General features: G+C 42.4%; 1 protein-coding gene across 4 annotated transcripts in view; it reads right to left on the bottom strand.

Moving 5' to 3' along the window:
- The window catches only part of DENND5B (DENN domain containing 5B), a 105788-nt gene that overhangs the window by 887 nt on the left and 79667 nt on the right, over nucleotides 1-25234 (bottom strand). For 2 of the 4 annotated variants that reach the window (XM_054386548.1, XM_054386550.1), the window contains 13 exons: nucleotides 21896-21989; nucleotides 18386-18517; nucleotides 17443-17595; nucleotides 16849-16927; nucleotides 15585-15666; nucleotides 10090-10218; nucleotides 8617-8738; nucleotides 6418-6563; nucleotides 4622-4740; nucleotides 3265-3452; nucleotides 1371-1453; nucleotides 1087-1213; nucleotides 130-304 (listed from right to left, as the gene is read on the bottom strand). In XM_054386548.1, coding sequence (XP_054242523.1) covers nucleotides 130-304; nucleotides 1087-1213; nucleotides 1371-1453; nucleotides 3265-3452; nucleotides 4622-4740; nucleotides 6418-6563; nucleotides 8617-8738; nucleotides 10090-10218; nucleotides 15585-15666; nucleotides 16849-16927; nucleotides 17443-17595; nucleotides 18386-18517; nucleotides 21896-21989 — 1629 coding nt within the window. Of the gene's footprint in view, nucleotides 1-129; nucleotides 305-1086; nucleotides 1214-1370; nucleotides 1454-3264; nucleotides 3453-4621; nucleotides 4741-6417; nucleotides 6564-8616; nucleotides 8739-10089; nucleotides 10219-15584; nucleotides 15667-16528; nucleotides 16546-16848; nucleotides 16928-17442; nucleotides 17596-18385; nucleotides 18518-20751; nucleotides 20860-21895; nucleotides 21990-25234 lie in introns of all 4 variants that reach the window. The other 2 variants (XM_054386547.1, XM_054386549.1) reach the window with 2 other exon arrangements.

Raw genomic sequence — 25234 nt, 5'->3', positions numbered from 1 at the left:
AAATAGGTACTGGATAATAGATAGGTATGAGATATCTTAAAATGGAAAACTACAGGTAATAACAGCAATGCAAAAATATTCCTCCAGTTCAATGCAAGAAGATACATATAAGGAAGAGCAGTTAGGTACCTTGTCCCCAGGCAAACCAGAATTTGGAACTTGCCATCCTTTCCAATATTCCTTGGAGCTGTATTGATGGCATTTACATAATGACAGAAGGTTTTGCATGAAGATCTTTGAAGCAAAAGGGTCTCCTCATTGTCTCCAATCTGGTCACTGGTTTCAAAATAAGCAACAGCTTTCTCTATGGTAAGGACAAAAGTAGAATCCTGTGAGCAGAAGTCCTTCACTGTGACACAAAATTACACAATGGAATCCTTACAGAACCCAAACTGCTGAGAGTTATTCCACAGCTTTTATATGGATTTCTCACTCTGAAGACCATAGGCAGGTGGTGATCTCCACCTTTGCTACATAGCAGTGGCCAGCAGACTGGTTGATGCCTAATACAGTTAAGTAGCATCAAGAAGCTGCACCACAGTACCTATCAATGATTTCAGCTTTGATTGTTTGTATTTTTCTGAGTAAGCATTTACCCTCAGGCTAAGTATTTCAACATGCAAGCATGTTTAAGGGATAAGCATGTCTTAAATTACTGCAACATAGGCCTACAGAGAAGCATCAGCAGAAGACAACTGCAGTGATTAGGAGAGTTCTCACAACTAGAAATATAAACCTTTCACTCCCTGCCCTTTCCCAGCTCTCCCCTTAACATTGATTGCTACTCTACTCAACCCTCCAGCCTACCTTCTTTCTGGGTAGAAAAACAGCTGTTTGAATGCATACAGATGAATAAATGAGTAGAATTTGACATGCTCTTAAACTTCTGCACAGATTCACACTCATCCCTTGAACAGAGTTTAGTGTTTCTCATCTCCTATCTTGTTTCTCACTGACTTTAAGTAACCTGCACCAGATGCTGTGCAGGAACAAATGGTACCCTGGCTGACAAGATTCTGATGTCTGTGCATGAGTAGTCATTTTGCCTGAAAGTTTCTTCTGCCCCCAAATCACATACCAGCTTACCTATGAAATCCCAAATGAAGACATTCTTATGAAAAATGCGAGCTGATTTGAATCCATGGTGGAAGACCTGCTCCAATGCTGCAACCAGACCATTTTCTCCACACAACAGAATGGTAAGGCTCCCTCTCTGTGCAGAAAGGAAAGTCTGTAAGTACAGCTTGCCTTGCTTGCATGCCAGAAGCTTCAAATATAAAAGTTAACAGTCTGATAGTACTCCAGTTCTGTTTACAAAAATATTTACATGCATTGCAGGTACCAAGCAAGAGTTAAAAAGTAGGAAGTACCTCTTTCTCTGGCTTGTGAAAGTGTTTCACAATATTGTTCACAGCTTCCCCGATTCCCTCTTGGATCTGACCTGCATTAGGCTCTATGAAATGATGGAGAGCATGTCAGCTGAAGACACCAACTTTAAAACACTCATTAAATTCTCACAATAACATAGCTTGAACTGCAGGAATTATACTGTAGCTTTAATAGAGTTCAGACAATAATTTGTCTTGGGTAAACCTGAACCTTAATTACAAGCAACTGATGAGCAACCCTGGAACAGTCAAATAAATCACTTTGCTTAAAAGTACACAGCCCAAGGATCTGGCTTAATAAATATTCTATTTGAGTTTATCATACTGTGCTCATCACATAGAGTACAGCAACCCTCACATGAAGAGACGTGGGCTGAGAGGTTGTAGCCCAGTCATTTGACTCAATTCTATGTGGCAAAGGCCAGAAAACTCAGCAGTCATTAATTCCTGACTTGAGCTTGTATTGTTTTATTGAGCCAAACCAGGCATCTATTTTAGGCACATGTCCTGTCATTCTATCTGTGTAAGGGGCCATAGGCAGAGAATATCCCTCCAAGAATAAGTTATCTTCTGTGTTAAAACATATGCCACACCTCTACTCTGAATCCTTTTAGATGCAGGCTCCAGCTACTGACTCATGCTATCAATACAGACTGGGGGATGAGGTGTTAGAAAGCAGCCCTGTGGAAAAGGATTTGGGGGTGCTGATGGATGAGAAGCTGGGCATGAACAGGCAGTGTGTGCTTGCAGCCCAGAAGGCCAAGCACATCCTGGGCTGCATCAAAAGATGCACTGCCTGCAGATCCAGAGAGGTGATTCTGCCACTTTACTCTGCTCTGGTGAGACCTCACCTGGAGTACTGTGTACAGGTCTGGAGCCCTCAATATAGGAAGGACATGGACCTGATGGAGGTCCAGAGGAAATGATCAGGGGGTTTAAGCAGCTCTGCTAGAAGGACAAGCTGAAGGAGCTGGGATTGTTCAGCCTTACATTGGTTGCTAATGACTTGTCCTGCAATTATTTTGGAAGCATTCAGTACCATTTTAGTACATGATAACCTCCACAGTTTTGGATAGGCCTAACCCAGAGACTCGTGTATATTACAAGACAAATGAATTATTGGGCCTTAGCCTTCTCACACCAAGGGAAATGCTCTTGTGCCCACTCCTCCAGCTAGTATGGACTCAAACATGTGAAGAGCTGCAGTGGTCCCATGGTGGTTTTTACATGCTGCATTATTCTCGGAAGCCAGTCTTTCCTTGCTTGACATTTCAGCCATCATACCCTCTAATTTTACAGGAGATGGGTGGATTTACAAACAGGGTCTACACTGTGCTCATCTGTATGTTTTAGCACAGAATGCCCCACATGGCCTTTGGGGCATGGTCTCATGCTCCATTGTAGATAGGTGAAGTTACTCTTAAAAGCTAAATGTAGTGATGTAAAGTTGATGTACCCTAGGGTCCCCCTTGATATGTGCTCCTCCAGAAGGCAGTTCACAGCATCCACATCAGGCTCTGAACTGCCCTTCAGAGAAGACTGCCTTCCCACAGACTGCAAAGTGAGACAGGAAGCTGAGCAGCATCAGCTGCTGCGAATTTTGCTGCCTCCTCCTCCCTCATCTCATATCTCCATGCTCCAAGGAAAGAGATTATTATCTCTCAACTGTCAAATGGGGACATTGAAAGAAGCAATGTACAGTCACAGAGCAAGCAGCAGACACAAACTGGGGCAGGGGAATCATCTCAGCTCACAGCTGTTCCTCTGCAACAAGCAGAGCTCAGAGCAATAGGAGGCCTCCTGTTCACAGGAGCTTTATTTCTCAGCAGTTGCTGCTCATTCCCCTAGGCTTCTGGGGAGAAAGAAAAGGACTTACTGCTGTTCTTCCCTGTAAGGGAAGTGATGCTCAGTCGTCGAGCCATGGTAGGAGATTTCTGTTGGGGAGGGGTACGGCACTGCTTTCCCAGCTCTTCATCAGACATGGAGGACACCAGCTCTCCAATGAGTATTCGCTCCAAGCTGCCATCATCAACACCCTTCCCAAGCCACCTCCCGCAGGGAAACCTGCCACGCAGCCAGCACAAGCACAGGTCAGCCACACGTAGCCTAGCTTGCTCTCAGAGGGACCACTAGCACCCAGAAACTCTGCTAACAGGCAGAGAACAGTCTATAGCCAGAAACTTTTCACAAGCCAGAACTCAGCAGGCAGCATACTGTGTACCACAACTGACAGAAACAAACCAGAAAACTATATTCATCCCCATTTTTAGGAAAAGGGAAAACCACAAAGCTTGTCTGAAAGCACAGAACAGAGAGTACTATACACATATTTCATGGGCCACATCTTGATATCTTGATTTCTGCTGGATTATTTTTCACTTGCGACCACAATTGACACTCAACCTTTCAAACTATTGTGGTGACAAGCAATTACATACCCTCAGAGAGTTCCCACCCAATTGAAGCTGTGACATATCCTCATATTCAAGCCTCACCTCATTTTATTGCTGTACTTTTAGACCCCATCTACAGTCCTAATGAAATCCATGCACATGTCCATAGGCCCAGTGCATGTACCCTATTTCTTCCTACTTTCCCCCTGCACTGTGGACAAACTTGAGCTCTGAAGCTCACTTGTCTCTATTATAGTTTTCCAAGTCCATATTTAGAAAAAACAGTAAGCCTGCTTAGCCAGATGTTTTGTAAAACCAAGGGTATGTTAGGAGATCATTTTGACACAAGAGGTATGTAAATAGAAGAACTCATCAAAATCTGTTATTTTCTTGTAATCCAAGTTTCTTATCATGTTATAGTATTTAAACATCTGAATATTTTTTCGACAGAAAAAGAAACAAAAAAAATTGCCCAGAACTATCATTGCAGCTCTTGGGCTTTAAAGAGTTCATTTGTGCACAATTTTACCACAATACTTTAAATCAAGAGATTTATTACACACAGACATGTGAATCACTTCAGAAGTATTCATACTGTCCATCCTGTCTCAGAGAGATAGAAAGAAAATTCTACATTCAAGTCTCATTTATCAGATTATTTGACTTCAGTAGTGCTTCTGAAATGAGAGAACTGGGGGTGGAGAAAAACAACCTCATCCTATCAGGTACCCACATCAGCCCACAGTGTTCTGTCAACTGAGAAGATGATGAATGCCTTTTCGTGCTTTCTTTAGATTTAACAGGTAAGGATTACAGACAAAATTAAAACTTGTTACTTACTTGTATGTGTGTCCTGTAATTTCATTTCTGACCATGACACAATCAACCAGCCACTTGGCTAGCAGCCCTGAGTTGTCATGACCAATCTGAACGGTCGTCAGCTTCCCTAAATTTTGGCACTGAAACAAATAGCAGTTTTTACTTGATTTAAAAAACAACAGACAACACACACCCTCACCCATGCACACATATGGTCTCAAATGTATGTTTTCATTCAGTCCCCTTTGATTTATACAGTTAAGTATTTTCCACCAAATACACAGAGCATTTTGAAAAGCAGAATCATTATTTTAAGACAGAGGAAAAGAAACACCTTGAAATAAAACTATTACAAGCTTGTGAAAAGATTATATTCTTTGCTGTGAGCACTCATTTTGAATATTTCTGAAAAATATTAATTACAAATTTCTGAGGTAAGGCAGTAAAAAGGTGTGGTTTTGTAGAGGAAATAGATCTTCAGTACACACATTTTCAGAAATGCAGTTTGATCATACTGACCTTCAGTTGAGACTCTACACTATGAAACAGTACCTAGCTGCTTTATTTTCAAAGATCAGTTTTGCAAGACAAAAATCGCTACCATGAGACCCTTAAGATCACAGAGACAGAACAAGGAAAACAACTGTGAATTCCAGTGCAATATGTAATTGCAGGTGGAGCTGGCAACAATATCTGTTAATGCCACCTAAACACTTCCCTTCTAAGACTTTGGTTTTCATTGCTCCTAATACTGCCATACAAGCAACTTGGGCTGATATTTTCCACAGCAGGTGGCAATCCAAGTCGGTATTTTTGGAAACCTTCAGCCAAAGGAATAATCCAGAATAGTTATTATGGTCCTTAGAAATGCCTGAATATGTTGTTTTTCTTGTTAGAAGACTGTAGATCTTTTCTAAAAAAGACTAATATCTGAATGAGAGGCAACTATTGTATCACAAAAATATCCTCTCAATTTCTGTCAAAATCTACCTAATATTGGACAAAAAGTTTTTTTCACTGTTGTTGAAGATCAGTCTGCATATTATCAATGGGTGCAACTTCAATTTTATTAGCGGATTTTCCTACAAAATCACTTCTTACTGAATACAGTACAGCCAGGAGCTACGGAAGCCTGAAGGGGCTTTCCCTGCATTTCCCATTACCAGCTGCTTTGAGGTGGCACCAAGCCAACCTGTAATTGATGGGTGGGAAAGCAGATGGGAATGCCAGGTAGTCAAACACAAAGAAGTCACAACATCAAGCCCAGAGAAGAGAGCATCTCTGCGGTTTCCTGGGAGCACCAAATGAAGGTGGGAAGTTGAAGGGCTCAGGGTTTAGACTGTTTTGTTGCAAGGAAAACAACGTCAGGCAAGGAACTGGAGTGTGAGTAGAAGAAATCCGGGACTGGCCAGAACTACCCTTTCTAGGTGGTGGTTAAGTGGGAAGATAGGTTGAAAGAAGGGCAAAGAAACTTGAAAGAGAAATGAAGTGTCAGAAATGAGCCCTGAAAGGGAAAATTAGGCAAGGATACATGGAAGACAATGAGACATGGAAATAGATTGGCTAAGTGAGAAGAAGAGATCTAGTCTGGGACAGCAGTGAAGTATGTGGTTAAAAGTTGTGTGTGCTCACAGGAAACTTCTAGCACAGGAGGGCCAGACAACACTAATTTGCCTGCACATATCTGAACACAGAGCAAATTTGCAATCAGAAATCTCAAATGCTGTGATTTTAAGACAATAAACCCTCACCAAATTAATGTTTATTCAGAAACACGTTTCAAATTGAAAAGTAAAGCATAAAGTGCATGTACTCACCTCAAATGTCATTTCTAGGTGGTTTTTAGGAATCTGCATTACACCTGTATCTCCTAGTTCTCCTGATACACATATCCATGGGTTTGATGTGGTTATTGCATTGCTTAGTTTTTTGATGGGAATTATCACTGACCTGTAAGGGATCACTAAGAACAGAGAGGGGGGAAAGTTAGTCTTGATTTTTTTTTTTTCTTCCTTACAATAAACACAATTTCTGGAGTAAACCACACCTCTCTCTTGAGGGTAGGTTTTTGTGCCACATCTCAGCAATGTAACATGAAGGACTCCTCCCCTGTTTTCCCTGAAACAGCTGATGTAACGGCAGAGACAAACCTCCAGGGCACTGAGCACTGCGAGCTGCCTCCCGCAGCAGCCTCTCCCGCTGCTCTAAGGCTCAGCGAGGGGCCCGGTGCCACCTAGCCAGAGGCGGCGGTGGGCGGCGGTGCCGCACGGTGGAGCTGCAGCCCCGCGGCACGACCGGCCGCCGTCTCTGCCGGCCTCGTTATTTACGGCTCCGGGGACAGGGACAAACCACGCCAGCCAGGGCGGATGGAAGGGCTGAAGGGGCACACAGAAAGTTCCTCCTCATGTTGAGGTGCATCAAAAGAAGTGTGGCAGCAGGTCAAGGGAGGCAGTTCTCCCCCTCTGCTTCACTCTTGAGAGACCACACATGGATTCCTGTGTCCAACTTGGCACAAGATGGCATGGACCTCTTGGAGTGAGTCCAGAGGAAAGCCAGGACTGGAGCAACTCCCCTGTGAGGACAAGCTGAGACAGTTGGGGTTGTTCAGCCTGGAGAAGAGAAGGCTTTGGGAAGACCTTCCAGTACTTAAAGGGGGGCCTATGGGAAAAATAGGGAAGCACTCTTCATCAGAGAGTGATAAGACAAGGGGTAACATTTTCAGACTGAAAGAGGGTAGATTTAAATTAGGTATTAGGAAGAAATCCTTTACTGTGAGGCTGGTGAGACACTGGAACAGGTTGTGCAGAGCAGTTGTAAATGCCCTGTCTCTAGGAGTGTTCAAATCCAGGTTGGATGGTCCAGTGGAAGATGTCCCTGTCCATGTCAGGGAGTAACTAGAACTAGACAATCTTTAAGGTCCCTCCCAACCCAAAACATTCTAGGATTCTATCATTATTTTTATTATCATTATTATTATTATTTTGCTTTTAAATCTGCACCACTTAAAAGTGATTGAGGCAAGGACTGCCACACACCCTGTTTTGGATTTGACACAGACACTGCACACTAGCACATCAAGACTCTCTCTCTCTAAGTTTCACAAGCTGCCTTTATGACCAGGTAAAGATAAGCCAGCTGTTTTACTTTTTTGTGTGCTGTACAATAATATTACAGTCAAAATAAATACCCTAAAATTCCAGGTATTTGTGCTACAGGGCAAAGATGTCGAGCTAGATGCCCTGCAGAAATAAGGATGAATAAATCTCCTTGTGCTGTGCTAGTTCTGAGAGGATTTATTGCTTTAAAAGGAGAAAATGCAGAATGAGTGCCTGCTTTGACCGAAATGTAAAACTTGCTTCACTTCACTCTGAATAGGCATGGAAATGAAGACAAAGGGCTGCCAAAGCAAATCCAAATAATTGGGTCATCCCATGGGGTCCTGCCTTTGCTGCATGGCCTAGTGCTAGAGAGACAAAGATTCATTTTCAGATTTCAGTCCTATCTCTGCTCTCCTCCTTACAAGAGTGTAAGAGAAAGGGAATCATTTTTGCACTTAAGAAGAGATAAAAAGAGATTTAAAATATACAGCAGAGCACAAAATGCCACATATTTCATCCTCCAAGATTTACACTTCCTTTTCAGTCTGCGGAGAGCAGACTGTTTGGATGCACGCTTGGCAAAGGCCAGGAAGAAGAACTAGGATGTGATTGATTGTGGTGAAGACTTGTCTGGGAGGAAAGAGACCATGCAATCTGGTGAAGAAAATCAAGTACTACAGTGGCACTCTCTGCTGATTACTCTCTTTTGAGCAATGCTCTTATCCAGAGCACTCCACCGCAACCTTGGCTCTCCAGCTGGTTTCCAAGAGCAACATCCAGCACTTGTGAGCCCACATGCAGTAACCAAGGTTTCCAGATAAGGGCTCAGCTACTCAGGCACCAGCAACATCACCTCTTACAAATCATGACAGCAACTAATTTTTATTCAGGGGGAAAACAATTGATTCTCCAACTCACTGATTGTGGTGAAGACGCTGGTGAAGCAGAAGTAATCCACAGCGTTGAGTGACAGCAGGTGATAGAGAAACTGCTCCCGTTCCTCTTCACAGCGCAGGAAAGCGTAACGCTTGTAAAGTTTCCTGGTAGAAAGAGATACATTCCCTTTGTGTGTGTGTGTGTGTGGAAAAAGAGCCATGTATCTTAAAAGGTGTTTGAATCTCAAAACAACACTTGAAGACTTGACCTTAACAAGAGGTATGAGAAGGAAGATTCCCCAGCTAACACAAGCTACTAGAAACCCAGAGGGGGCATTTCCCCTCTATGATACACATTCTACAGATCCCAGCTATCATAGCAAGGCTGTGGAGTTCATCTCATTAAAGGACTGGGTTTGGTTTTGCTGCAAAGGACAGATATAAACTAACACTGTGCACAACAACAGATCTGAACCAATATACAGCAACCTCATTTCTTCCTCATGTCTCCCCAATATCCTTGTCTAAAACCCTAATCTTCCCTCTGCTTCCTTCTGCTCCACAGTGTGAGAGGGAAAACTAAGCAGAAGACACCAAACCAGGGAAGGCACCAAGCAGCAGCAGGGGTCCACTGCTGATTGCCCAGTGCAGTGCAATGCCTTGGGACACCAGGGCACCTGCTTTGAGAAACCACAGAGCTTGTCACACTGCCTGTAGTCTGAATGCAACAGCCTCCCAAAAAGCTGCCAAGGACAATGGCTGTAGATAAAACCTCAGGGAAAGAAAAGTTCTGCCACCATCCTTTTGGCTGATCACCCAGGAGGTGACTGTCTCCATCTACTTTCCTATTAGCAGATCTGAGTATTTGGTAGCTTCTGGCACAAATCCTGTGTGTAAATCACCAGAGCCAGAACTCCACGCAATAACCATGATGTTTTCATAAGGTTTGGTGGGGTTTTTTTGTTTGGTTGGGGTTTTGTTGTTGTTGTTGTTTCCCCTATATGCATTCCTTTGAGGCAATAAAGTTAGGGAACATCTACACAGGCAGATCCTTAAATATCTGTGCTTGCAAAAGGAGGCAAAGCTGGGAGATCCACTAAGTGGCTGAGAGAACTGGCCTCTAACCCAGCTCCTGGGCAGTCAGGATGGGGGACCTGTGTTTGGCTTGTGTTGATGTAACACAGGCCGTGTGAGAAAACGGACATTCAAATTTGCCCTTGCTGCTCATTTGCAGAAGACACAGTGATTGTAGAGCTGTGAAATGGCTTGGATCAATGCACTGATCTGACCAAACCCAAACACCTCCCTCCTGAAAACTGTGATTCATTGTTCATGCAGATGAGCAGAGTTCTGCCCTGCCCTCCTCCCCCAGCCACCCTCTGTCCTTCAGTCACTTCTAGCTAGAAACCACACTACCCAAACAGGGTGCCTGGCTGTGCCCCAAGCCTGCACAGCACCTTGACACACCACTGAGGAAGACATGAAAGTAAACCCTTGAGAAAAACAGACAGCTTACTTGGCAAGTGCCTGGTTGGAAAGAAGCTGTTTCAGGTGTTGAGACAAAAGCTTCTTTTCCAGAGAAAGCCTTATCCAGGCTCTGGCTCGTCCCACATCAGTCTTTATCTCACTCATGTTTTGAACATGCCTGAAATGAGAGTGGACAAAACAAACAAACAACCAAAAAAAAGGTTAATTACAGAAATCTTACATGCTTTAAAATGGCAACATCCAGCAGTGTGACACAGAAGCTGAACTGCTTCTGACATATATCTGACATAATTTCTAGAGACAGAGACCTCCATCAAGGCCCCTGCAGAGCCCTGCACTGTGGCATTGAGACCCCCAGCAGTCCCAGGCTGGTCCAGGGACATGAGGCAGCCCCTTCCCAGAAATGGCAGGTTGCAACCAATTCAGCTGTGGCCTGGCATTTGCTTGGCTAGGGTCAGCAGAGGTAGATCTGCTCATCTCTGCATTGCTTGAGGTAGATGTCCTCACTGCTAACACTAAAAAGCAGCCACCTTACAAAATCCAGTCATATCACAGTTGCCCTCTCAAGCTGCTGACAGGAACAGGTATGTGTGGGAGGGTCAAGAACCTACCATAAGAGAATATATTATAAGAGTTTCTCTGAACCACAGTCTGCTCTGAAGGCTACAACAAACCCCTTGATGGCAATAGAAACAGGAATCTGAGAAAAAGATTGTTCAGTGCAAAACTAGCCAGTCACAAGCAGAATGATATTTTCAGGGATATAAAGAGGCCCTAGTGTAAGTGATAATCTGGACATCCCTCCACATTCCTGGTCTGTAGGAAAGCAGAACTGTTCCATAGGGGGGTTCTTCTATGTTTTTGCTTTTCTTTTTTTTTTAAACTTCCCATATATCAGCTTGGAGAACACCAGAAACCTTAGTTTTAGAGCACAGGGAGCTTTAGGAGAGGAAGAGAGGTGCCACGGCAGGGCAAAGCTGCTTCCAAAAAACCCCACTTGGTTAAACAAACAGCAAGAAAAATGTGTAACAGTTTACAGCAGGGGAAAGAAAAAGCTGCAATTTCTTAATTTTTGTGTGGTTTGCATGCGAAGAGCACAGGCTGTTCAGCCCTCCAAACCTCTGTGGCAGGCTCCAAGTACTATCACCTAAGTCTGAACTGATCTCTGTTGTGACTGACTTTCCAACTCCTGTATCTTCCTTGAAGGACCCCAGTGCATTTTTTGGCGTTAGGGAATGTGGCAATATTTACTTCAAAGACAATCCAACAAAGTCAGGCTGTGACTAATGTTTTTTACATTGACTAGTACAGTCTCACTGTCTCGTGCTTTCCCCCATCTGTTACACCTGAGTGCATGCTTGGCATTATATTTACAGCCTGCATTATTTGAGAAAAATACTTTACAGAGCTTCTAACAGAACAGGACTAGGACCTTAAGGGCAAATCTGTAAAATACAACTTAATCCTGTCCAGAAATACATGTTCACTCTGCAAAAAGTGGATACCACATATAGCTCAGCAGCATCTTTCTCTGCCAGACTGACCTATGCAAATTCTCAAAACACAGGTCTACCTCTGCGATCCAAGCTGAGGTGTCTGTGTCATACAGTTCTGTGCTGTATGTACATACTTGAAGCACCATCAGAAAGAAACAAGCAATAGGAGTAATGGCAGCTTGCCTGTTGCAAAATCTAGGTTACTTAAAACTCCTTTTAAAAGAAAAAAAAAAGGGGGGGGGATTTTTTTATTTTTAAGAAGAAACTTTCTTCCTGTTTCCTAACTTGACACATGGATAGCTCTCAGGGACCAGGTGAAAAGAACAAATTCCCAGTCAGCTGTAAAACAAACCCAGGAGTCCCTTTATAAGCAAGCTTGGCAGCTTCCCTCTGTCAGCAGTGTTGCTTACCAGCCACATCACTGCTCAGAGCCTTGCTTCTGCCACTGGAAAACCCTTCCTGACTCAGTGTGGCAGCCAGGCACATCATCTGGTGCCCCTGAGAAACAGGAGATGGGCACTACACTCAACTACATCCTGCTGAGGCACTCTTCTCAGAATTTCAAGTTTTTTGAGATAGGAAGATCAAAGCACTTCTCACCTCCCTTCCCTTCCCCCCTCAAGTGCTTGGCTTGAATTACATCTAATAGGAAATGTTGTGAAGAATACATTATTTTACTGTGAGAATGTTGAAGTGCAGATGGACTCAACCTTACTCTGTACATGCTCTATACCTCTTCATTACCTGTTTCTGATTCAGATCAGACTGGCATTAGCCATGCATTTGGGAAAAATAAGGATCTGCAACCACGCACCTCGCCAGAGGCATTGAAAAGATTCAGCAATCAGTCTTGGTGTCAGCAACAGCCAAGGGTAACAGAACAACAGAGCAAAGCATTCAGGAACTCAAATTTATTTCACTCTCAGAACAGCTCTATTTTTATCAGTGACCTAAGTGTTGTATGCTCACTACCACACAGCAAACTCTTCCTGTCAGAGCACTGAACAGCAATTTCAATGCAGCTCCCTAGGTTGGGACTTGCTTTTAATCCCATTAGTAATAAAGCAAAATCTATTTACCCTGTCAAATGTAAGCCTGGGGTATGGCGAGACATACCCTCTGCAAATAGCTGTGCTGACAGAAGAGGTTACAGCTGCTCAGTGTCACATGCCCCTGAGGATGGTGTGCATGCTCCACATTGCAACACAGTAAGAAACAAGCAGCACAAACTCATCCCATGTAGGTAGCAGGTCTTTGATAACCCAGCTGCTTTTGACTGCAGCAGGTTACACATCACAGTCACAGACACAGACCCAGCACCCAAGGCTGGCATCTTCTACTGCAAGCTCCCCACAGGAAGGGGAGCACAACATGGGCAAGAAAACAAACACTGGTAGCAAGAAAGAGCTTGCCCGAAGGGGAAGGACCGAAAACTGGAACCAGATAGATGGAAGGTTTCAGGGAGTTGCCTTGGTGCTGACTGGTTTGGCTGGATGCACGGAAATGTGCCCAAGGGTGATGTAATGCTGGAGGCAGTGGAGCTGGAAAAGGGGTGGGAGAGATGCCACAGATCCTCATCCAGAGGAAAGGCTGAAGAGCATCCCCCTAGACATACTTGTACAGAACTTGTGCAGAGAACCAAAATAAATATCTTGGGCGTCTTTACTACATCTAAGTTACCTGTAGCCCAGGCTTGTTGCACTTTCAGAGCATGACTGTGATTCAGTCCTGATTTTAAGTTGTTTACATAACCTTGTATGAGCCATCAAAACCAAGCCATGCTTAAGGCAATGCTTAATGTTCTAGCCATTAGTTCAGTTAGCACCACAAGTCCAGCAATTTAACAATTATCCATCCTTCTGTCTTCAGCATCAATCTATGTGTGCAAACAAATATTAATCAGCATTCTTTCCAAGCAGGAGAAAGTACACCATGAGACTATGGATGACAAATTCAACTCATCATCTGCTCAGCATTTTCTATGACCAGACATGTCTGTGAAATACTCAAGATATTACACAAGGTAGTGTTCTGCTTCTGTGCTTTTTCTCTCAAAAGCAGTGGAATCATTCTTGTGATTCAAGCAAAAGAGTTTAGATCTATGCTGGGCTTTCATTACAAACATGCAAGTGTGCAGAAGATGAAATGCATGCACGCAGCAGTGAGTGCACTCAGCCTCCTGACAGCAATCCCCTCCTAGCATGCAAGTTTCCGCTCCAGATCTTCCTTCATCCTTTCCTCAGACTGACCCTCTACATGCCTGTCAGCCTCACAGGACTGAATTAAGTAAATAGCTGCCACATCCCATGAGAGGAAAGCTCATATGACAGACACATGTTCAAAATGACCTCTTAGCATCATACTCCTAATTACACTGTATATTATTCTCCCCTCCCACTTTCAACACAACATCTTAGCATTATGTGGCAAGTCACATTCTTCAAAATCAGAGCACAAGACTCAAACTATAGAGAATCAAACAAAAGATTGCACACTGAACATGGGAATTATAGCCATTTTCTTTCAGAATAGTCTGACTAATCTGTGAGACCTCACGTCAGAAAAAAACGATCTGGAATAACACACATGGTAAAAATCACATCACTGTAACCATGTTTTTGTGAACTACAATTAATCTTATTTTTACCAAAAGATTTCTTTTCCCATATTTTTATGTCAAAGAAGGGCATGGTATTACAGGAGACAATACTCATGTTGCCTGATACATGAAATGACTATTGAGTGCTTGCAGCTCTCTACAGGTGAGCATTACTGCATTAACTACTCCCCTCTTTTCATGACACATTTACCCAACTGCAATCCTTTGCCATGGCAAGCAGATGTTAAAACAGTAGGCTGACCTGGCAGTGACTCTAAAGAACTTCTGCTGGGTGCTGATACATCAGCTTCCACCTCTTGTTTAATCCTTCTGGTTCCCAACCAACACTGCTTAAAAAGCTCTCCAGAATCAGGCTATGGTCTCCTACAGAGCACCTGCCACTAATTCATATCCCAGCTTTAAACTCAGCTAAATACTGGGTTTGATTGTATTTCTAAATAGGTACATTCATGGAATCACAGAATCATAGAATCAACCAGTTTGGAAGAGACCTCCAAGATCATCCAGTCCAACCTATCACCCAGCCCTATCCAATCAAATAGACCATGGCACTAAGTGCCTCATCCAGTCTTCTCTTGAACATCTCCAGTGATGGTGACTCCACCACCTCCCTGGGCAGCCCATTCCAATGGGCAATCATTCTCTCTGTGAAGAACTTCCTCCTAATACCCAGCCTATACTTCCCCTGGCACAACTTGAGACTGTGTTCCCTCATTCTGCTGCTGGTTGCCTGGGAGAAGAGACCAACCCCTACCTGGCTACAAGCTCCCTTCAGGTAGTTGTAGACAGCAATGAGGTCACCCCTGAGCCTCCTCTTCTCCAGGCTAAACAGTCCCAGCTCCCTCAACCTCTCCTCATAGGGTTTGTGTTCCAGGCCCCTCACCAGCTTTGTTACCCTTCTCTGGACACGTTCCAGTACCTCAACATCTCTCTTAACATTCATAACTATTTGCCATAAAATCCAAAGTGAAAAGAAAGAACATTGCTTAGACATCCTAAGCAGGTTTTTATGTCCCTTTGCTTTGTCTTGTAGCTTGGTCAGTAGTCTGAAACAAGCAAAAAGTTAACCGGTACTAAGTACCAAAAATTCAGTATATCTGCTGTTATTTGTAGAAGTTTGCCTTACTGCTAGAAGACCCTCCTTGGAAAAACAAAAACCCCAGCAAAACTTGTGTGTTTTTCACTGTCTTATAGGTGAAATAAATCAAGTGAACATGAAGGAAAAGTTTTGCAAATTAAATCAAGTGAACATGAAAGAAAAGTTTTGCAAAATTAAAAGGCAACACTTTGTAGGCTGAGGAGGTTTAATTTTCTTTAGCCTTTCTAGACCTAAATCCAGTGAGGATCTTTATGTTATGTTACACAATTAAAACCATTGATGAATGCCTTAGGAAACAAATTGCATACCTCATATCTTGTATCAGAGAAACCCTCAAAGTAGGCAGACTAATTCCTGTATCAGACTTCCGTCTTTCTGTTCCAACAGCAACTACAGTGAAGAAAATAGATGAAGTTTGTACAAAATTATGGAAACAGTCTGCAATGCATTTGCTTGACATACAGCTGAAAACAATTGTGAGTAGCTGGTAACCACAATGTTTCTGTGCATTATCAGTAACTCTATCCTGAAAATAAAAAAAACACTTAATACATTACCACTGAACTTGGACATTTAGCTTCCTAATTTCTTTGTGGAATACATTAACATAAATCTGCATGGCATTGAGTTTTATTGGTAGCATGTTCCTATGGAAAGCTCACAACTGAGGAGAACATGAAATGAAGCTATGGTAGCATATCTGATGCTAAGAATGCCACGCATTTCTCTGCTCTGCTACCCTGATCAAACTGCTTTGTGGTGACACATTTTGCTCTCAGGAATTTGTGCCTGCCAGCTAGATTGCTTAGTGCATTACTCATTGAAGCTTACTAAAAATTCTTTTCATGAGCGAGACTAGTTTATCCATAGATGTGTCATTGAGGACGGATCACACACGTTCCCATTGGCAGGACTTGGAGGATTGGAGAGTCCACTAAGTTCAAAGACATTTACTACAATACCAGCAGCAGCTACTGGGCAGGGAGATCTCAAGGTCATCACAAAATGAACCTCTCTCAGAACACAGAAATAATTTAGAGATTCCAAAGGGCCAAGCTAAAGTGTGCACTAAACATGCAGACTAACGGATAGAAATTAATTACACAACTTCTGACCTACACCATTTACCACTATAAAGATTTATCAAACAAGGAGTTATTCACATTGGGATTTGAGAGACAGATTATGCTCACTGAAAGAAAACTGTCAGCTGTCTTAGCTACAGCTCCACACCTTCCTTTTTTTCAGAAACCACCTCCTGCAGAAACACTGTTTCTCTCATCTCCCTCAATGCTGATTAAAAGGAAACAAAGGTCATGAACAGACATCAAGTGGTTTTCCAGATAGGGATCGTTAAGTATGTTCCTTTGCCTTCAATGACATCAGTCTCTTTTGTTCAGTGGTCACAGCACCTTCACAATAATTATTAAAGGTCTCAAAATGTAAATGTGATATTAGCAAGCAAACCCACTGAAAATCCTGCATGGGTTTCACATGTTTGAAGCGTTCCTCCAAGGCCCAAGTTCATTCGCTATGATGGACTCTTAATGGAGTCAACTGCCAAGTACTCACCTGGGGACTCTGCACTACGCTCTTGCTTCTCTTCTTTCTCCTGGTACTGAAGTAAATGTGACCACAAAGCAGATTTCCCCTGAAAAATGAATATGTAGTGTATAATTTTAAATAAATCAAGCAAAAAAAAAAAAAAAAAAGAGGCCAACAAACAGCAAAATAATGAGATGGCATTGCACTGAGTGAAATGTTCAGTAGTGACACAATCAGTTTTTGTCTCTTAGGCCATGAAACTGCAGGAAGAGGAGAGAACCGAGCAGTCACACCACCTGCTTTATTTGTTCTCTCCCCGGATTTCCCTTCAGAAGGTTGAAAGAGAAGAAGGGAAACATCTATTTGACAACATAAATGAAATATCCAGAGGTACTTCTCAAATTAAAACAACCAACAAACCAAACAAAACCAATCAAACAAAAAATAAACCAAGCCCCAAGACTCTTGAAACTCTCAGGAGATACAAACCAGGAACTTGGAGACCAAAGATACCTCCCACTTCATGCCAGAATGACAGACTAACACTTTAAAAGGCAGAGATGTCATTCAGTATTTGCTAGAGTACTGTATGCACAAAGTCCCAGCTTTACAGTTACCAACCTGCTTGACCTGCAGACCATGGCTCCAGATTCTTTCTAGCAGATCACAGAGACTAGCAATCAATGTATTTTCCTCCAGACCTGTTATGTTGGCTTCTCCATGTCCCAGCTCCACTGCTTCATGGCCCATCTTCTCTACCAACATGCGTTTAGTCTATAGAAAAAAAGAGTAATTAAAATCCCCAAAGGTTCCTAAGAATCAAGGGACAGAATTTATAGATGAATTTACTTAAGTAGAGACCACTGCTAATATCCTGACAAGAGAAACTTCAAATCTCTTTTAAAAGATTGTAAATTAAAAACAATAATTTAAAAAAACGTCTGCACAATTATTCCACATTGTCGTATTCCTCCACTGCTGATTTATTATCAACCACTATCAAAAAGATAGCAGAGACAGATACATTTTCAGTCTTACTCAGTATCAGTATTGTTACAGCTACTGAAGCTTAAAATTCAGGTAATTCAGTATACTACCAACTGCAACTGACACAAAGTCCCATTGCCATGGCTGTTAAAGGCTTCTTTAATATTAGGAACTGACCTACTTCATTTGTGCTACATAAACAACATGCACAACAGGCACACATGCTGAATGCTTCCCTTCTGACTGAGGGTCTCGAGCTCATTATGTTTAGGCTACGTATAAATATGAACAATTAAAGGAACTCCTTCCTCAGATGTCTGATTCTGTCAACACTGATTCTCCTCCCTGTCCTTTTTACTCTTTCCACCAGTTCTGAACACATAAACAGAGGAGCAATAATACATTCCTTTATTTTCCAGCAGTTGAAAAATGTAACATTAGAAGCACATCCATCCTGCAATAGCTGGGTACACCAACAGACCATTGCCATTCCAGCTGTCAAGGACTTTCAGGACACCATCTGCAGATGCTGTTTAGGCTCAGTGTGAGCAATGGGAGAGCATAGGGGAGGACTTACCTTCATGCGACATTCCTTCAGTAACCCTTCCACAAATTTCCAGTTGGTTTGTGCAATCACAGCTGGAGAGAGATCTGAGAGTTTGGGCTGCCTTAAATTTTTTCCTAAACTCCTTGCCTCCTGCATGTATTTCTAAAAATAAACAGAATAATTTTAGATACTTCAAGTTAGGGGGACTCTGTCCTAATCCTAGGCAAGCAAATGCTGGTGAAAAGGAATGCCCTAGTGTTAATCCAGGAACAAAATCATGATTTCTCTGATGTTTAGGTGTCAGGTTGGAGAAGTGGAATACTCCCTTTTGACAACAGAAAAAGCAAGATATTTTCCTATGTGGTACTGAAACAGTTGATGTTAGTTAGAGAACTTCACAGTCAGCCACTGGTATGAAGTTAGCCACAGCAAGTGCATAAAAGTGCAATGAAATCAAAATATTAAGTAAGGTTTCCTTTGATACTTGATTCTCACATTCAAAAACTAAATTAAAAATAGTTTAAAAAACAAAGCATTTGTCAAATTTATGACCAAACCATAAATGAATTGAAAAAAAATTCCTTGGAAAACAAATTACAAGAAGCAGAAATACACATACTGAAGGAGAAAGATTTTGTCCATTACTTTTTCTCTGGGTAGTTTATGTGGGGAAAAAGAAGAACTGATTTTATTCTCAGCTAACTTTTTAATTACAAATGAAGATTGTTTTAAACAAAACTGACATTTAGGATCATTCATGTGGGGTGGTTACTGAGAAGCATGGACAAAAATTAGCATATTCTTTTAAAAAGAGATCCAAGCTATAAGACATTTGTAAAGTTTCCTGTTCCCCTGCCTTGTTATTCAGGGGTGGGGTATTGGGGTTTTTTGTTTGTTTGCTTTGTCTTTTTTGTGTTATTGTGGTTTTTTTGATTGTTTGTTTTGGGGTTTTTTTGTTAACCCCAAAGCAATCAATGTGTCCTCTGCCTCCAACATTAGTGAGAAGTCTACATGCTGAGCAAGAAGTTGGCCATATTTAGGTGTGCAAATGTGAAGCCTACCAGAAAGCTGTCCAAGCATTATCAAGTTTTTGTTAAAAAGAGTAAGATAATAGAATGATGCCAAATAAAAGTCTTGAAACACAGCCCTTGCAGCCTGGTGTGAGAATGCTCTGCTTCCATAGTGTGTTTTTATTTGCTTAATGCTGTCTCTTTGGGGGATGGTATGGGGGAATGACTGCTCTTCCCTCAGGAGGAGCAGATCACATTCGTCCAGTGACTTAGTGTTGCTGCCGGCTGAGTTCTCTGGGGAACACAGAGGTCAGTACAACTGCTGCATCCTTAAAGCCTTCCATCTGGGGAGAAAATCATTTATATAATAGAATCATAAAATGCTTTGGGTTGGGAGGGACCTTAAGGATCACCTAGATCCAACCTCTCTGCCAAGGGCAGGCAAAATCCAAATGCAGTGAAGTCAATTGAAATAGCTCTCTTTTTTTCCTTTTCTTTTAAGGGAGGAGTACAGTTTTTCTGACACGACTGGATTTTTTTCAATACAAAATTTGGACAAGAACCACTTAACATCAGTCCAACAAGTTAGTCTAGACTGTAGGGTTCTGCCTTGAAAAGCTATGTTCAGCAAAAGTGCTCAGCTAAGTAATTACAATTTCACTGACACTCTAAGGACTTAAAAACGGTTGAAAAACCACATATAGGGTTTAAAAACACCCAAACTAGATAATGAAAGGAAGAAATCTTACAAGGGACTTCCACCTAGCTCAGTGCAAAAATTAGAAAAAAACATAGTGAATATAAAATTAGGAAATCTAATGTATCTTCCTAAATGTAAAGAGATAAATAAAATGCAAAGTGTGGTTATATTCTGAAGAGTACAGAACATGGATAACCTTAATTTACTCATTGCATGTCTTGTTACTATACTAAAATAATAAAAGAAAGGATGATTAAATCTTGCAAGTTCAAGAGAAGGGTAAGGGTGGGATGAGAGAACTAACTAATTGCCCTTTGTCTGTTGATCAGCATCCACACACCACCACCCTCTTCTCACTGGGATGCAGCAATCCCACAGTCAGAAAGCCATGCTTTTTGGATTTAACACACTAAGCTGAATTGACAGGCAATCAACATGGGAAAAACAGAAGTAAACCAAAATTCTTGTCTTTCAGCCCTGGATCTGTCATGTTTACCACGAAGCAGGCATAGAAACCTACAGTTGATTTCCAGATACTTCTCTGATTATAACCACACTTTCAAGTGCTACAGGATTGTGCTCATACTCTACAAGAAAGGGAGAGATTTGAGACACAGTGAAGACAGTGGTTCCTCATGCTAACAACATCCTAAAAGCAGCTTTCAATAAGAAAAACTAAGACATACCAGGCAGCATTCAGAGAAGGATTTTTTAGGAGGCCGTGCAGGAGGGGGTGGTCCCTGATCCCACTCCCAGAAGGCCATTGAGTTCTGACGAAGCAAATGCTCTGATGGCTAAGAGGAGGCAGATGCCCCAATGGAAGAACAGCCAGAAAGAAGGAGGAGACAAAGGAAAAGAAGCATGCATATGATCCACAGCCAAAAAAAAAAAAAAAAAAAAGAGAAGAAAGTAAATATACGACAAAGTATCAAAAAGGCTCTGCTGAGGTAGACACACAAGGCAACATTTAAAATATACTTGCAAAGCCATGCTAGCAAAAACAGCAACAAACATGTACAGGTGCTGTTTTGTTGTGTGTCCATGAAACATTATTCCAAGCTGCAGTTCATGGGTCACCTCTCACTCATCAATATGGACTTTTTCAGAGGGCAAATGCCAACACTGGACATCATTATTCAGCAAGATTTACCACAAAACAGCATGAATGTTTTGATTTTGCTGGTGACATACAAAAGAAGCACATGGGCATCAATGGAAAAATATAGCAGAACATATTTAATGAAGGATGAGAAACTGCAAAGATGGGAAAGAAATGTATGTATGTGACTGACATTTAGCAGATGCATGGGAGTTTCCAGGGTTTAGGCATAAAAAGGCCCCAAAGTTTTAACCTTTCAAATAGGCTTACTCATGTCAGGAATCTACATAAAAGAGAGAGAAAAAAAAATTCCTTTGAAAAAGAAAAAAGCCCTGCCTCATTCACCTCTACAGCACTGACATTTATTCAAGGACTTGACTTTTGCAGAGACTTTCACCCTGGCTGAGCTTGGTAGATGCACCAGGCAGGCACCAGGGCTCTACTCTTGGCATGCAGTGGCACAACTGGAGCCTAAATCACCAGATAAGCCATTTTCATGATGACAAAGGGGCTGTCTTGTTTCAAACTAATAAAAATATTTTATTTATGTTGTGTGCTTTGGAATTGTGGAATGCATCCAAGCACCTGTGACAAGCAGCCTCTAACTGGCTGCTGAGACCCACACAAACTCCATGGCAGCCACAAAACTGCCTGAAGTAGTAATACATCATTTGTCTAAACCTCAGTTCCTGGATCACAAGCTCATGTCACCTGCAGATGATTCCACCTACCTCCCTCAAATCATTGTCCAGCCCGATGTGCTCCGAGTGCTGCCGTAGGCGGTCTTTCCTCCGCTGCGTGGTGGTGCTACGACTGGTCCAGCGGCTGGGGAGTCAGAGAGAGAGAGAAGACACACATGAGTAGAAAAAATCAGGAGGGAAAGCCAGGGTCAGGAGCCAGAGGACATCTGACAAGTTTGCAGGAGAAGTGAAAGCACAAACTTGGACCTGCGGTACATGTGGATGGCAAGCTGGTGTCTGACCTCCCCATGGGAAACTACCTGGCAGGTAACAGCCCAGCACACACCCAAGGGACAAAAGCCCTGATAGCAGTGCGCCCACTGCCTGCCAGAGTCTGCAGTGAGAGCTCCTATGTTACCCAAAATGCAGGTCATGCAACAATAGTGATGTCACCACGAGGTAAATTGTACTTAGTTACCCAACAGTACTTGAAGGACCCTTCAAAATCTGTCTCTGTCCTGGCTCCTCTACTCCAGACTGAAGTGTCCATGCTGGGCACCACACCAGAATGACTGCTCTGAAATGGCCTTTTCTAGAGGAGCTGAGATCAACACACACAGCCCCTGGGAGTTTGGGTTCTCTGCCGTTGGTAGATCTATACAGAGGGAAACCTAGAGATGCTTAGTGAATCTCTCCACATAGGTGGTGTTGGCAAGGACGGCAGCCTCCAGATCCTCAAATCGTCTATTCCTGTGTGCATCCCAAACAGAAGCATATACAAATAGAATCTAGGATTTGAACTTTGGCAAGGAGTTTCAGCTGGCAACATGTAGCCAGACGTATGCCTGAAGGAGGAACCCCTTGCACAGAGTTGGGTTTGAGTCCTGACATGTGAAGCAAGCCATTGGGGATGTGCAGAGAGGGGAACTTGACCCAAGAGAAGTGCAGGGATGTGACTCCTGGTAAGGAAAGCCTCCTATTTACAGAGTAAAGGACTTTGCACACATGTACCTATCTCCATCAGTTCCTCCAGTGGGTTTATCAAAGACCAAATTTTAGCTAACCACACAGATGAAAAGGTAAAAAAGTCAAGAGACTTCTATTTTTTTCAGTCAAATCAAAATCCCTTTGTACCTCCAAAATAACATCAAAAAAACAAGTACAAAGGAAGAAATAAGCATCTGGGTCAGCATGTAATTATGATTCAGCACCTCACCATCCCATATGACAAGAAATGTATTTTTAAAGCAATGTAGCCTCAAGTCTCCAGTAACTAAACAACACAGCCCAATAGGTGTCTGCACAGCAAATGCTGATACATTCTCAGAGGAATACATTACTGACATAAGTGTCCTTGCACTTCCTCAGAGGTATTGAAATTATACAGCCTGCAAGTTTAATAAGTCACCACACTTTTTTTTTTTTTGGTTTTGTCTTCAGAAGCAACAGCAGCACCTCATTATATCACTGAGTGGGGGAAAATAAAACTCCACATTATAATAATCTCAACAAACAGAAATGCAGCAGGAAAAAACACCTCCTTGAACTGAGGATACTTTAGCTACCTGGCTCTGGAGACCTTCCATTTATTGCAAGTTAGTACTATGTTTAGATTTCACATGACAGAATGCCAATAGCACACTGGGAAGTTAAGTTACAGATCAAGTGTTGCCCATATCATATTTTTTTGCTCCCTTTTATATGGTATTTTCTGAATTCTAGACAAAGCATGCATCCCTCTCCACTTGCATTTATGCAGTTAGTGGAAGATATAAGGATTACTAGAAGTGTCCTTTGAGGGAACACCAAAGGTAAAAGCACAATGAAAGCCACAGAGTAATGACAACTAATACATCATCATTAAAGCATTTTCAGTTAATTCCAGCCCTGTAGTTCATCTGGAAGAAATCATAGACCATTCTCCAGATTATTAATCAGAACTATTTTAACATTTTAAGCTTACAAATGTAAAGATCATTGGGCATTTATGACAAGACACTGCTGCTCATTAGCTGGAGCAATTATACATGCAGCAAGCTGTGTGCTCTTGCTTCCCCAACCTCTGTGTTGAGGAAGAGGAGATGTTGGGGCACTGGGTGAGCTCTCTGCGTTCAGATGTGGCTCTGAATCTTGTTGGGAGATTTTGTGATGATCTAATAGCAGAAAAGCAGGAGCAAGCAGATAAATCTTTTAAAGCCTCTTCTCTAGGCCACACAAGAATTTTCCCAAAATAATGCTTCAGAACTACAATAACCATTCCCACCCCTCTCATCAGCAGAGATTGCATTTTAAGCTACTCCTTCTTTCCCTTCAGTCACTCAGTGATTCTAAGGTAAGTAAAAGCCCTCCCCAGGGCCACACCACCTCCCTTTGGTTTCCAAAATCCCATGCAGGTGCCTCTCTTGGCCCTGCTTTATTAATACTTCAGCCTTGCAGCTGTCCAAGCAGAGAAGAAAGCTGTACTCACACAGGCAAACACCTGCTTGTTGTCAGTCCTCAGTTTTGGGCTTTTCAGCTGAACTACTGCTACTCATGTCCCTGCAGAGTGGAAACAAAGCTCTCCTGGCTAGTGCCAGCCTTGGCAGGTGATGAACTCTGATCTGTCTGGCATCGGGGAATGCACACAGCGCTGCTGCCCAGCCATAGATGCTACCCAAGAAACAGCCTCTCCCCTTTGCTTTTTGCCTCTAGAACCATGAGCACAGATGACTGGCATGTTTCATCTATTCCCTATAGCAGAGGCATTGCTGCAAGCACCAAGACTCTGGGGACAAGGCAGCTGCAGCTCTGGCACTGCATTGCTGAGAGTCCAGGGACAAGCTGTCTACAGGGAAAAAGGAGAAAAGCCTTGTTTTGGTAATCTGCTGTTGGGGAATGGCTCGAATCTAGGGGACATGGTTCTATGGAACAACTATTTGAGCAAAATGTGTAGGCCGTACTCCATCTTGTTGCCTATTGCTCACAGATAGCTTTTAGGCTGATGTGTTGCAGCTGTGTTATCGAACTACAGGATGTGCCAAGGTCACTATGTCCTTGTGGTTGTCCTTGCAGCTGTGTTTAACAGGATGAAAACAAGTATCTAATTAGAGAGAAGTTTGTGGAACTGCACGTAGAATTAATTGCAAGTAGGCATGACATTATAATCGAGCTTTTTACCTTAAACCAACTAAATGATGACACTTGTGTATATTCAATTAAGATGTACCAATAGAATTATGCAATTTGTGCATATTTAGCCAAAGACGCTATATAAGCTGTGCTTTTGAGCAATAAAGTTGAGACTTGCTTATCAATCATATTGATTGTGCGGGTCTTCCCTCGCTGCCCTCGCCATGGGTTCTCCCTGACAAGTTCCTAACAAGCAAGTTCCCCAACAATCTGCTTGTATCT

This window comes from Indicator indicator, chromosome 14, assembly GCF_027791375.1.
Source record: "Indicator indicator isolate 239-I01 chromosome 14, UM_Iind_1.1, whole genome shotgun sequence".
Taxonomy (NCBI): Eukaryota; Metazoa; Chordata; class Aves; order Piciformes; family Indicatoridae; genus Indicator; species Indicator indicator.
Note: the sequence above shows the minus strand (reverse complement) of the source record. Positions and strands in the feature narration are given on the sequence as shown.